The sequence below is a fragment of the Haplochromis burtoni genome, unplaced genomic scaffold, assembly GCF_018398535.1.
Source record: "Haplochromis burtoni strain Fernald_Lab_line unplaced genomic scaffold, NCSU_Asbu1 Contig_785, whole genome shotgun sequence".
Taxonomy (NCBI): domain Eukaryota; kingdom Metazoa; phylum Chordata; class Actinopteri; order Cichliformes; family Cichlidae; genus Haplochromis; species Haplochromis burtoni.
The window spans coordinates 80354-92913 of NW_024583146.1; the positions used below are offsets into that span (position 1 = coordinate 80354).

The 12560-nt window shown below is 46.0% G+C and overlaps 1 protein-coding gene across 8 annotated transcripts in view; it reads left to right on the forward strand.

Annotated features, from left to right (window-relative positions):
- Positions 1–12560, forward strand: part of ascc3 (activating signal cointegrator 1 complex subunit 3) — a gene marked incomplete at its 3' end in the record, with an annotated part of 122202 nt that overhangs the window by 35801 nt on the left and 73841 nt on the right. For all 8 annotated transcript variants that reach the window (XM_014330397.2, XM_014330395.2, XM_014330396.2 and 5 more), the window contains 3 exon segments: positions 3241–3442; positions 3876–4011; positions 5170–5295. In XM_014330397.2, the coding sequence (XP_014185883.1) occupies positions 3241–3442; positions 3876–4011; positions 5170–5295 (464 nt within the window).

The window sequence follows — 12560 nt, forward strand, 5'->3', positions numbered from 1 at the left end:
GACAGAAGTTACAGAATATTATATATCAACACACACACACATACACACACACACACACACACACACACACACACATATAATACAGAGACAATATAAATAAAATATACAAAGGGGATAAATAGAATAAATAGGAATAAAAAAATAAAAATACAAGTGAATTGCACATTTCAAGTATTGAGTCTATTGCACTGTTGACTATTTACAAAAAGTATTGCACAAGGTATTGACAGTGAGGTGAAGAGGCACTACAGCTTAGTTGTTCCCCCCTCCTTTGTCCTCCTGTTTCCCCTCCCTCTCCCCTCCAGAGAGGAGTTAAACAGTCTGATGGCGTGTGGGACAAAGGAGTTTTTAAGTCTGTTGGTTCTTGTCTTGGGGAGAAGCAACCTATAGACATATATAAACCAGTGGACACAGCCATGTTCAGTCTACCTCTCACACACTGAGAAGAGACGTGTTAGTTTCACTTCAATAACAGTCTGACAGCAGGTGTGCAAAATATCTGTCAGTCACCTCACATTTAGATGACGTGTAAATGTTCAGAAGCAAAGCTGTGGTGAAATGCTGCCAACCCACAGCTGGGACAGTGGTGGTGTTGCTGGACCCCACTGGTGGGCTGATGTAAGCCACTGTACTTGGACAGTAACAGAACAGCTCGTTAGCGTGAAAACGTTTCAGTTGTGATTTTGGTCACACCCATGCGCTGTTTCACACGTCAGCCAATTTCGAAGAAGTCCCGATCAGCGTCGAGAAATTGGACTCGCCAGACAGCTTTTGAGATTACTGTTGCCTTGACAACTGAGGGTGAAATCAGGAGGGGTTAAAAAAGGCTGATTAAATTTTCCACTATTTGCATGCCATCAAGAAGAGTGGGATTTAGTGCGAATGCCTGTCTCTTGCTGATTAGCTTTTTAAATTCCAGTTTGGCACTTGCATGTTTATCAGAGCAGATTCTCTCGGTGGCTCCTCTCCACGTGTCAGCGGCCGACAGAGGCAGCGCCGTGTGGGACGCACCCTTAAAAGACGAGATGGCCACACTCGCAGAAAGTGTTTGACCAATTTTGGAAAGAAATATTTGAGGCAGTCGTACCCAGTGTGGTACATTTTAATGCCCTCACACTTTGATGAGCTGATTCTAGGCTCCCGTGGGCAGTGGAAACATCTGCCTGTTCCTGCTGTCTCCGTGTACAGGGAGGAACACGGGAGGAACTGCCTGCCGGGCCGCTAACGTTTACAAGGCTGCAGTGTTTAACGGAAGGAAAGAACGTGGCAGAGGGTCACATCCTAGTTGGATGCTTGCAGGGTCGTTAATGACAAAGTAACTTGTTATTACAGCAGATAACATTTAACATGGATACATATGATAACCTTCTGTTTCAGGCCTCACTGATTAGAAACAGCTGATAGGACCACGTGGACTGTGCTGGGTTTGAGAAACCTGAAGCTGAGTAAGGACATTATGTTCTCCACATTGGTTGCTGAGATGGGGACACATCATCGAGGCGAGGAAAGGTCCAAGCACCTGTGCATACCCAGAGGTAGCCTGCCATCCTGCACTTCGTGCCTTTGAGCATGTCTGTACAGATGTAGTACAGCAGGTGTCCACAGGATGTAGGAAGCTGTCTCTCTGACAACCTTAAAAAGAAGGCGATGATGCTCGTGTTGCTCTGACAAGCTCCCACAGGCGTCCTCGGGCCATAACCAGAACAGAAGCTCACAGACGACCGTGTGACAGCGAGCAGACACGAGCTCGGCTGATTCGGGGCTGTTTGCATCATTCTCCATGTAAGCAAGCCCAGCAAGAAAACAACATGAATGTCTGCTACTCGTTTCTGCACAGTCACGTTTCCATTGAATGACTCTGTGACTGCAGGAATGTTTAACTGGCACAAATGTTCGTGCTGCAGGCAAACACATATCAGCCCGTATGGAAAAGATATTTATAAATCTTCTAACGTTTGTGTCTGTCGTGTGTGAAACTTGTATGAAAAGCATACGAGAGTGAAAACAGATATAAGATCCCTTGAAAAATTATATAAATGAAACGTGTATGTTTTGGATACTTCCTAAAACAATATGTGAAAGTGATGAGAAACGAGTAAGTCATATATGAGTCACTATATGAAACAGGCCAAATCTCATGCATGTCTTTTATGAGTTTTTTCTATTTCTTTTCCATGTGGCAGGTTTCCACTCATCATCTAATGTCCATTTGTTAGGTCTGGGTAGTGTCTTAGACTCTTCTCTTCTAATAAGTACAAATCTACATGACTTTACTAAGACCAGGGATACAGAACTGTGTCGCTCACATGCATGCACTCAGACCCACTAGTTAATATAATCAGTACCCAGAGGACACACGAGGACATGGGGAAGCCCAACACTTTCATTTACACTCCGACAGCTCAGAAATGAAAATGCTTTGAATGTTTTCATGAACGGTGAAGTGATGATCTGTCCTGCAGTCGTTCATCAGACGTCTGAGGGTCTGTCCTAACAGTGGCGTGGAGTCCGCTGTGTGTGTTTGACAGTGTCAGTCCTTCAAAAACAATAAGATTGTCATAGAAATGTGAATGTGTGAGTGTAAAGGACTCGCCCTGCTTTGACACTGCTCCAAAGGAACATTACAAATGTAAAATGGATTTAGCTTTTTCATCCATGAATCTCTTTCAGACAGGCACTGCATGTCAGAGCTACCATACAGTACCACCAAACCCAAAAGCTGGTAATGACCACAAGCACCACTGTTTGTGTGAAACACCCTGATCTGTCTCGCTGACGCTCTTCAGCACAATTATAGCTCTGTGATCGCTCGGGAAATGAGTCCTCGAAACCTGGAGTCACTGCTAGAGACATATAACCAGGCACGATAGCTCCCAGAGAGAGGGCCAATAAAGGACGGGGGATGGTGCAAAGAGGATGACGAGGAGGTGGGAGGGTGAGAGTGACAGGAGGAGGGGGGCTGTTAGAGTGCAGGGGGGCTGTGCAGCAGGTAGAGCCGCTAGGTGAGATAAAAAAGAAATCATTCAGTCAATCAGCCCGGGCCGTGGTGCAATCATGAGATCTCATCTGCTTTCAAGAGCAATTCTGCCTTTATTGAGCTGTTGTGTCTCAAACAGGGAGGCTGCAGCGGCCAAGCTTAACCCGTGCACTGCCAGATAGAGCTGTCACCACACACTAATAAAGTATTCCTACCTGACTTCAGCGTGCTGCTGAGAACTAACGATGAGCTGTTTCCTTCAGATCTCAGCCTCAAGGTCAGCGCTGAAGTGACCAAGCCCACCTACGGGTGCCAGGTGACCATCCAATCAGAGCAGGAGAAACAAATGCTAAAGATGTATCGAAGGGAGGAGAAGAAAGAGAGGAAGAGATTCAAAGGAGGCGATGAGGGTGACTCTACGGATGCTCTCCTGACCTTTGACCCCAGAGAGATGAGAGCCCAGCGGTACGTCGTCTCTACAAACCTCATCTTAGTGTCTGTGTGTCTTTGTTGTGTGCCCACCTGGGCTCTCAGGTGTGTGTGACTGGCAGCCTCCTGCATTTTTCATGACGACTTCAAAAAAGCAAAGCTGCTTTTCTTTGGGGGGGGCTGGAGGGGGGCAGGAAGATTCTTCCAAAAGTTTAATCTCAGAGGGTAAAAAAGCAGCGATCTGTTTAATTAAAATGTTAGCGTGTGCAGATCCAGCGCAGTGTGAAGACAAAGATTAGCCCCTTTATAAAGCCTCACATCTTTGCCTCTTCACTGGGCTCATCCATCACAGGTTTGTTTCCACAGCTGTGGATCAAGATGAGGGCCGGGCCGTGGATCTTACACTGTACCAATTTAAATGTTAAAGCTCTGTTTACTGTCTTACTGTTGTACGTGTGCCTCGGTGCAGAGAGCAGGCCCTGCTGACTGCCCGCCACGAACCTGTGCTGAGCAGAGACAGGGTCTACGAGCGGATCCGATATCCCAACGTCTACGACAACCTCGCAGAGGCCACGAAGACGGCTGCGTTTGTGGGAGGAGCCAGGGTGAGGCTGATTTTACTGTGCTGCACTCGCTGCCTCTGATGTGTGACATGACCCACAGGTTTAAAGTGCGCGTGCTCTGTGCTTCGTTTTTCCTTTTCTTACTGTTCTGGAGGAAGGCTAAATCATTTATCTGTGCAGCGGGGATAATCCCATCTTAACATTGTGTGATAACATCATTCTTGCTGCTTCATTGCATTTTACACTGTGGGAGATGGCTCTCACGAAGTCTGAGCCCGTGTCAGAGTGTAGAATCACTTTAGTGGCTGTCAGGCTGCTGAACAAATCACAGAGAAGAAACACAGTGTGACCATCTCACGGCGTGGGTCTGTGACCACGACACAGTGCTGAGAACCATCACAGGAAATAGTCTCTGGGCTCAGGACGCATGTGTCTGTGCAGCAGCAGGTCTCCTTAATCACTGGCTTCTGCTGCTCGGTAAATGAATGAACATGTGTGAGAAAAGTGATTAAGCCTGAAGAACATCTGGAACTAAAGGCTCAGCGATCAGCTTGAGCTGTCGGGCAGAAGGAAACGTTTCATATGACCGAACCAGCTGACTGCTTCATGAAGCATGTTTCCTCCATCAGCTGGTAGAAGCTGTTCCTCTGCACAGACAGGAAGTAGGTTCACTGATGATGGTCAGAGATGGGGCGCTCTAGTGTAGAAAGCTGAGCTCGTGTACTCGTGAACCTGTAAGTCAGACGCTTCACAGTGGCTTCATTTCCCATGTGACAGTTACTGGAGTCGGTCAGGTGGGCTCTTTTTCTCTTGACTGATTTATATGTGGAATAAATGTATAGGCACTGACTTGATGTTCATATTTAGTCTTTATTATCATCAGTGACAGTTTCAACGTGGTTGTGTTAGACTCTGTAGTCACATAGAGAACATGCTACAGACCCAGTCTGGGCTCAGAGAGGCGTTTTGCTCTGTGGACCTACATCCTGTGTTGTGTTATGGACCCAGGCTCCTCTGTGCTGTTTATCTCTAACTCCCACTTAACTCCAAATACCAAGTACACTCTGCTCATAGTGTTTTGCGTTTTTGCAGTGGGGAAACTAAACGTATTGCTTCAGATTCACAGTGTTCAAATTCCTGTTAAATGTTCTGTGTCTTTGAGATATTGTGTCAAACCTTTTCTTCTGTTTGGTCGTTCAGATGCTGCTGCCCGAGGGAATCCGCAGAGAAAACTGTAAGATGTACGAAGAAGTGGAGATCCCACCCAATGAGCCCATGCCTGTTGGGTTTGAAGAAAAGCCCGTCTACATCTCTGAAATAGACGAGGTAGGAGCTGCTGTGTGCTTAGATCTGTTTGCGGGGACCAACAGCCAGCTGTGGGGACAAACGCCCCGCCCCCACAGGTCTGAAGCCATGTTTGAGGCTCACAGTGGTTTTAGTGTCAGGGTTCAGTTTATGTTCAATAGTCCTCACTAAGATATGAAAACAAGTGTGTGTGTGTGCATTAAAAACCATGAGAATGTTAATATGGAGAATATTGACCATAACCACAATGCTTACTGGAAACCCCCCCACCTCCACATGTCCCACATATGTACACTACAGGTCCTTCCACAGCAGCCACAGTCACAGCAGCACTCCAGGTCACTTCTATCTTCTTTCAGTTCAGACTGGGTGAACTGGTCTATCTCCAGCTTAAGTTCACACTGTTTACTTTCCCAGCATTTACTCGGTCTTGTGTCTGTGATCACCTTCTTGATATTAGTCTTATAATTATAGACGCAGCTTTCTGTTTGAGAGTACGATTCCACATTCATGACGTTTGGTTAGTTGGTGATCGAATGTTGATGGCCATCTGTCTGTACGAGTTAGCCTGGGTCGACCCGGGTTTGTACCCTTCCCTCTCTGTCACAGCTCAGAAAGGCTCCGTCCTCCTGAGCCCGGGAAAATCCTGACGTAGAAAAGCTGTGTGGTGTTAATGAAATACACCTGTGTTGTCTCTGCACGGCGTCTCAGGTGGCACGCTTGAGTGAGACGTAGCACACTGAGGTCCTCACACTCGATGAAATAACTGGCTGCTGTACTTCATCAAGTACCTGAGCATGAACCACAGGAACTGTTTGTGTGTCTGTTAAGCTGCCAGGAGAAGTTGATCACGTGACTGTAGCAGCCAGTGACTGATGTTCAGTCTAAATGAAAGCACTGTAGCACTCACAGCTGTCAGCCTGAGTGGCAGCTTGATGGACAAACCCACACTCACACTGGTACGTTCTGACTGTACCCAGTCACCATTAGGCCAAGCAAGAGAGAGCAGCAGGCTGGAGAACCTGCAGCTGAGTTCGATCTGTCTTAGAGAGGAGCAGGACTGCATCAGAGTGCACACTCATCGAAAGCGCTGCTCTGATGCTGCTGTTGAAGATGCAGCAGAAGATCACGTCATGAAGACACCAACGTGGAGCATCCATGAAGCTCAAAGCTGCAGGAAATGAGTGTAACTGTTACCACTGTTAGCCTTCATGTCATTCACGCTGACACAATCATAAACAGGACTGATCGCTGTGACGGAAGCATGTGTGTCCTGTGCTGTGACTAACTGATGCATGGATGCTTTAATCACATCAACGCGTTGTGCCTTTTGTTGTCGTCACAGTTGAGCATACTTGCTCCTGTGTGTGTGTACTTCAGTAGCTGTCAGCTTCAATCTTCATCAGTGTGTCTTTCAGCACTTCACCACTAATCCTTTCATTAGTCACAGAAACAGAGCAGGGTGCCACATTCCTCCGTTCAGCTTCCTCTCTGTGTTTCTGCAACAAGAAGCAGCTCAGAGGAGATTCCCAGATATAATCCAACCCCGTCCCACACCCGTCTGTGACTTCTGCTGCACACCTCACCGCTGTGCTCATACATGCACTGCACCAGCCTCCGGTAGTGTTGTGCCACTCCCAGCAGCACCTGCAGTACCTTCAGCATCTGCACTGTCAAACCTCTGCAGGCCTCGTTCTTGCCGTAACGCCATGGTCCTCCTCACTGATTGTGACTTTCATTCTTATCTTCAGCTCAGTTTTCTGAATAAAGTATTTTACATAGAACAGACTCTGCCTTACAGAGCAGGAGGAACCCCATCAGAGCAAGCACTTTGTGACAGTAGGAAGGAAAAACTCCCTTTTTAAAGGAAGTAACCTCAAGCAGACTGGACAGGGCTGAGCGTAAGGAGAAGAGAGCAGCAAGAGCTGGTTCATTACTAATGACTAAACACAGCCGTGATGTGTAAACGCACAGGTAGTGACAGAGATGAGTAACAAAGGTGTTACATGCTGCACTGAGGTGCACCGGGACGATCACAGAGTCCACTCACAAGCCAATAAGATCATTTGTACCTTTCATCATTTTATTATAATTATTCAATCAGAACTGAGCACGAAATCGAATAAAAAGTCTGAGAAACAAAAACTGAATAATGACCACAAACAAAACTATGATTTGAACAAAGCTAAGAGTAAGTAAATGAATCCAAACGGAGTTATTTATGGCTGCCACGTCGACTCTCACAGTAAATACACCGACGTATTCATCGTGTTGTGAGCAGCTTTCTTTATTACTCATCATAAAATCACGGACTCACAGGGACGAGAGCCACCTCATGTTCAGTTGTCCACATGTATTGGCTTCGTTGTAGGTACAGTTGAAGGTTTTATAATCCTCGTCTCTTGTGAACGCTAGCTGTAAATTGTTGTGTTTTTTATATCAGCATTGGACTGGTTCTGATGGTCTGGTTTTGGGAGGTTGGGGGGGACGAGAGTAAAGACACAACACTGCCGGTCATCTTCTGGTCCCAGGTCTGGATGCTCACAGAGAGCGAGCTGCTCCATCCACAGTGGGATGATGCCTCTCTGTGAACAAGGCCAGCACTGCAACATGCAGCTGATCATGTCACTCCTCAGGTTCAAAGGAAGACTAGTCCCCACGCGTATGAGCAAAATGACATGTGGTGACCTCTACCTGACACAGCTGTGTGTCCTTAGCCCACAGGGTGTAACGTGTTGTCTGTTAGAGGGAGTGTGTGCTCTGATAAAGCACACAACTGCAAAAGTAGTCACTATGTAAATGTTAGAAATGAATCGAGCTACACAACGCAGCGCTGTGTGACAGGCACAGGAAGGGGAACCATGCGTAGTTTCATGTTGCTCTTCTTGTTCTCTCCAGGATTATGTTAAACAGTCTCATCTCCAGCTAACTGTCCTTCCTCTGTCCTCCCCCATCTCTCTCTCTGCATCCATCAGCTCCTTTCTCTCTGCACACACTTTCTTCACTTGTTAGCACATTTCACACTCCTCAGCCAGCTGTGCTGCACATCCTTTCCAGCCTCTGACTAACCAGGTGACAGAAGTCTTAGTGTCCAGTCTGCTTTGCCATCTTGACTGTATGTCCCAGCACTCCTGTCGACTCCTCCATGTCCCTCACTGTCCCGGAGCCTCAACTCCTCCCTGAACTCTGTGCAGCATCTTTCTTCAGCTTTCACCATTTAATCCTCGTTTTCACCATGGCTTGTTATTATGCAGTTATTCTACAGACTAGCATCCAGTGTTGCCCAGCTACATTCTCCCCTGATCTCTTTCAGATTTTACCTTCTGATATAGATGTGGTCCACCTGTGTGCATCGCCCTGTTCTTCCCTCTTCTTGAAGTACATGTTTTCCACAGTCTTTTCTGTCATTTTCACAAAGTTCATCGTCGTCTGTCCTTCAGTATTTGTCTTCCTAACACCTACCCATCATCATCCCCATCATCACCTCTCTTCCCTTCATCTACATGCACAATGCAGTCTGCTTCAGTCACCACACTGTCTCACCCTGCTTCATCAACAAAAGAAGACTTTTCCATTGCTTAGACAGATGAACATGAGATGAACGTGCAGCTGAATAAGAGATGGAGTCAGTAGAAGGAAGGAGCCAGAATCCCACGTTACTGATCAGGTGTGGTAGAGGCGTAGTGCAGTACGAGTGCAGTGGGAATGGTGCTGTAGTGTGTGTTGATGGTGTGACTTTTGAAGTTCTACCTTAAGCTCAGACTTAGTGCAATGCTGCAAATCAGATGAACAGCTGTTCAGCGTGCAGGCAGATAATGAGTGAAAACTACCCAGCAGCGTCTTAAGGCAAAGCGTTGTGAAACGGGATTCAGCTCCTCCATCCTGCTGAGTGTGGTTTTCACTTTCACAAAGCTGAGACCAGCAGCGGCTGGAGCGGCTGCATTAAAGGTGAAGCATCAATCCATCAAGGTCTAAACTTTATGCACACTTTCAGCTGCCTGTTGTTGTATGTTGGCACCAAATAAATAAGATTGAATTGAATGGAGTCATTCAGTTGTTAATTACTGTGAAGTATTTAGACGCGTCAGCCTTTACAGCTAAATGAAACACAAAGTTACACATTGTTGACTTGAATCAAATGTCGAGTTATTTCTGAATCGTGTCCCTGCTTCACTCTTTAATGTCCCTGCCCCCCCCTCAGAGTTTCTTTCCCTCTTTCACTTCCTGTGTAACTGATCTACATCGATATAGAAGCTCTTCTGCTGAGCGATGTGAATTAGCCTCAGTCAAGCAGCGGCTCTATTCATTAACTTAAGCCTGGGCAACTGTGGAACAAAGTGCCTCGCTGCTGAAGCGCCAGCACACAATGCCTAACACGTCTTTATTTGCTATTAGGATGGCTTTGAAAGGCAAGCTGAAAAGTGTGACGCTGCCGCTTGCTTCCAGTTTACTCCGCTGCCGTTTGTCATTTATTGAAAGCTGTAATGGGGAATGCGGCTGGCATTCCTTTTAACAGTGTGAAACATTAAAAGTGAGGAATTTATTAAGGTGCTTTTCAGCGAATGAATCAGGGTCTCCGTATCCTGCACTGCCACCATGGTAAAAGCCTTCCTAATTGGTCCAAATAGATATGTACTGAGTGTGCAGAGTTAGAGCGAGTGCCAGTCAAACATGTACAGAAACTGCTGCTTCTGCTTGCTGATTTACAGCAGAACGCAGCTGAAACTTGGATACGGAGACCAGTATTGACACACACACATGGCCTAAGCTGCTAATTGGTAGGAATTCACTCAGGCTGCTAACACATTCTGAAAAAATGACATGCTCCCGCAGGGAAAAGGTCTGTAGAGGGATAAGGATTAAGGAACACAGAAAGCTTTGCTCTTTAGCAGCTGAAGGAGAGTAGAGTGTGGGCTGGTTGAAAGGCATAAGTAATGAGTGCCCCCCCCCCACTGCATATCATTCTGCTGCCTGATACTCGACGAACTGGCATTATGGCTCATTTAAATGTTTTTCTTAATGAATGGAGTATATTTAAACAGACATTGTAGTTTTCTCCAGATTCATATTACAGTGCAGATTCTCCTCCAACAGGCTGGAAGCTATTTATATCTCAAAAAGTCAGTTCATGCATTGCTGATGCAAAGTTTTATCCTAATGGAAACACTGAAGGCTTTGTAAAGACGTTCTGGATGCTGAACAATCAGCAGCAGTGCACTAGGCTCTCATGTTGACTAGCTGCCGTGCATGCGAAAATTACAGCAAGTCAGTGAGTTTAAAGTCTGTAGGCTCTCAGTCATCCGGGTCATGGTAGTCTAAGGAGCTTGGAAAGACAGCAGCTGGACTTCTTTCAAATGTCTTGAAGACATTTCAGCTCTCCTCGCAGAATCTGTTTCATTTCGTAAAACAAATGCTGTCCCAGGTATTTCAACGTTAGTCGGTGTTGTCCCTGAGGAGGGTCATTGAGGGTCGCGACATATTGGCAAAGAAAAGATGCCAGTGGTCAAATTTTGCACAGAGAGCACAGATGGTTTGAAAGAGGACAACCTGTCTGCTGCCAGTGCAATGCCACGCATTCACACTCCGATGGACGCATCGGAGAGCAATTTGGGGTTAGTATCTTGCCCAAGGATATTTGGCATGCAGACTAGGGGAAGCCAGGAATTGAACCGCCAACCTTCCGATCAGTAGATGACCTACAGCCACCCACGAGTTTTCGGAGAAACGACCCACAGAAGGACAGCACCCTCCACTCCCGTTCGCTTCAGTGCCACTCAGTGTAAGGTAATGCCATCCAGAGAAAGAATCTGCTTAGATACCATATTTCTAAGCTTTTCAGGGCCGAGTACAATAACCTCAATTTGATCTGAATTAAGAAGCAGAAAGTTAGCGGCCATCCAGGTCTTTATGTCTTTAAGACATTCCTGCAGTTTAACTCATTGGTGTGTGTCATCTGGCTTCATGGACAGATAGAACTGGGTGTCATCTGCACTGAGGTCTAGCAGGAGCTACAGTATCCAGAGTCGTACGTAGTGAGGAGGTGAAATTATTAACAAGATGATCGACCTCTGTTGGAGCAGCGTTCAGGTAGCTGCTCTGCTCTGTGTTGGTACAGGGCATTGAAGATGATAACAGTGGGTGGATTATTGTGATTGTTTATGTTTAAGTTGATTGTTGCTGGTTTTTAGTTAGTTTTTTGTCTGTTTGGGAGCTGACACAGTCTCTGTGGAGATGGGGTTGTGGGGGAGTAACAGGAGGAGAAGCTGCAGAGAGGCGTGTAAGACTGCAACTCTGGATAGTCACATTTTGGGGGGGTTTAATAAATTTGGATAGATGAAATGAGGGCTGCTCCATCCAAGTTGGGATGGGTGTTGTCTCTCATAACAACACCAGGTTTCCTCCTGAGAGTTTATGCTCACTGAATTAACATTTACATGTAGAAGACTCCCTTGACATGGAGTTTGGAGCATGGACTGGTACCTCTTTTCAAATTCTGTGTTACAGTCAGTGTACTGTACATTACCACAGCACTAATCCATCTTCAACAGTCGTATCATTATAATCAGGGCTGGAAGTTGCACTCTTCATCACACAGTTTTCGTCTAACACTCAGATCTTCCGTCAGTAAACCTCGACACTTTAAGCAGATGTTTCACAGACTTTTTTCCCCTGCAGCTGATGTAATCAAAGGCGACTGTTGGAAAATTTATTATGAGTATATATGGAGTGGAGTGATTCATTTATCTTTGATGATAGTAAAAAAATCATTTAGCACATCACACCCCACTCCCCTGAACAGTTTCATGTCTTTTTATCCACGACTCAGACTGGAAGGTTTGTCCAAACACCTGGAAAGATATAGTTAGAGATGTCAGATGAAGGTTTTGTGTCTGGTATTTTCAGACATCTGATGGTAGCAGGCTAGCAGTGCTGTTGTCATTCCAGTACACATGCCATTACTGCTTTCACTCAAAATCCTTTGATTCTCCTGACTTGACAGCCTGCCCCCTCCTTTCCTATGCAGGAGGCAGCGTCTAAGCACAGGCATGCAAAGATGAGGCAGAACTGAACAGCCTGCCATCCATAATTAATCCACCTTGATTGCATTTTCTAATCCAGTTTGGATGTGGTTCCCCCACAGCACACACACGTGGCTCTCCAACTTTTCCTAGACTTGATTTAAGACATCTTTGAGGTTTAACACATTCACAGTCTGGGTTGGTGATGTGAGAGCAAGCACAAATATACAGTACACTACATCTATATACTATACACCGTACACTACA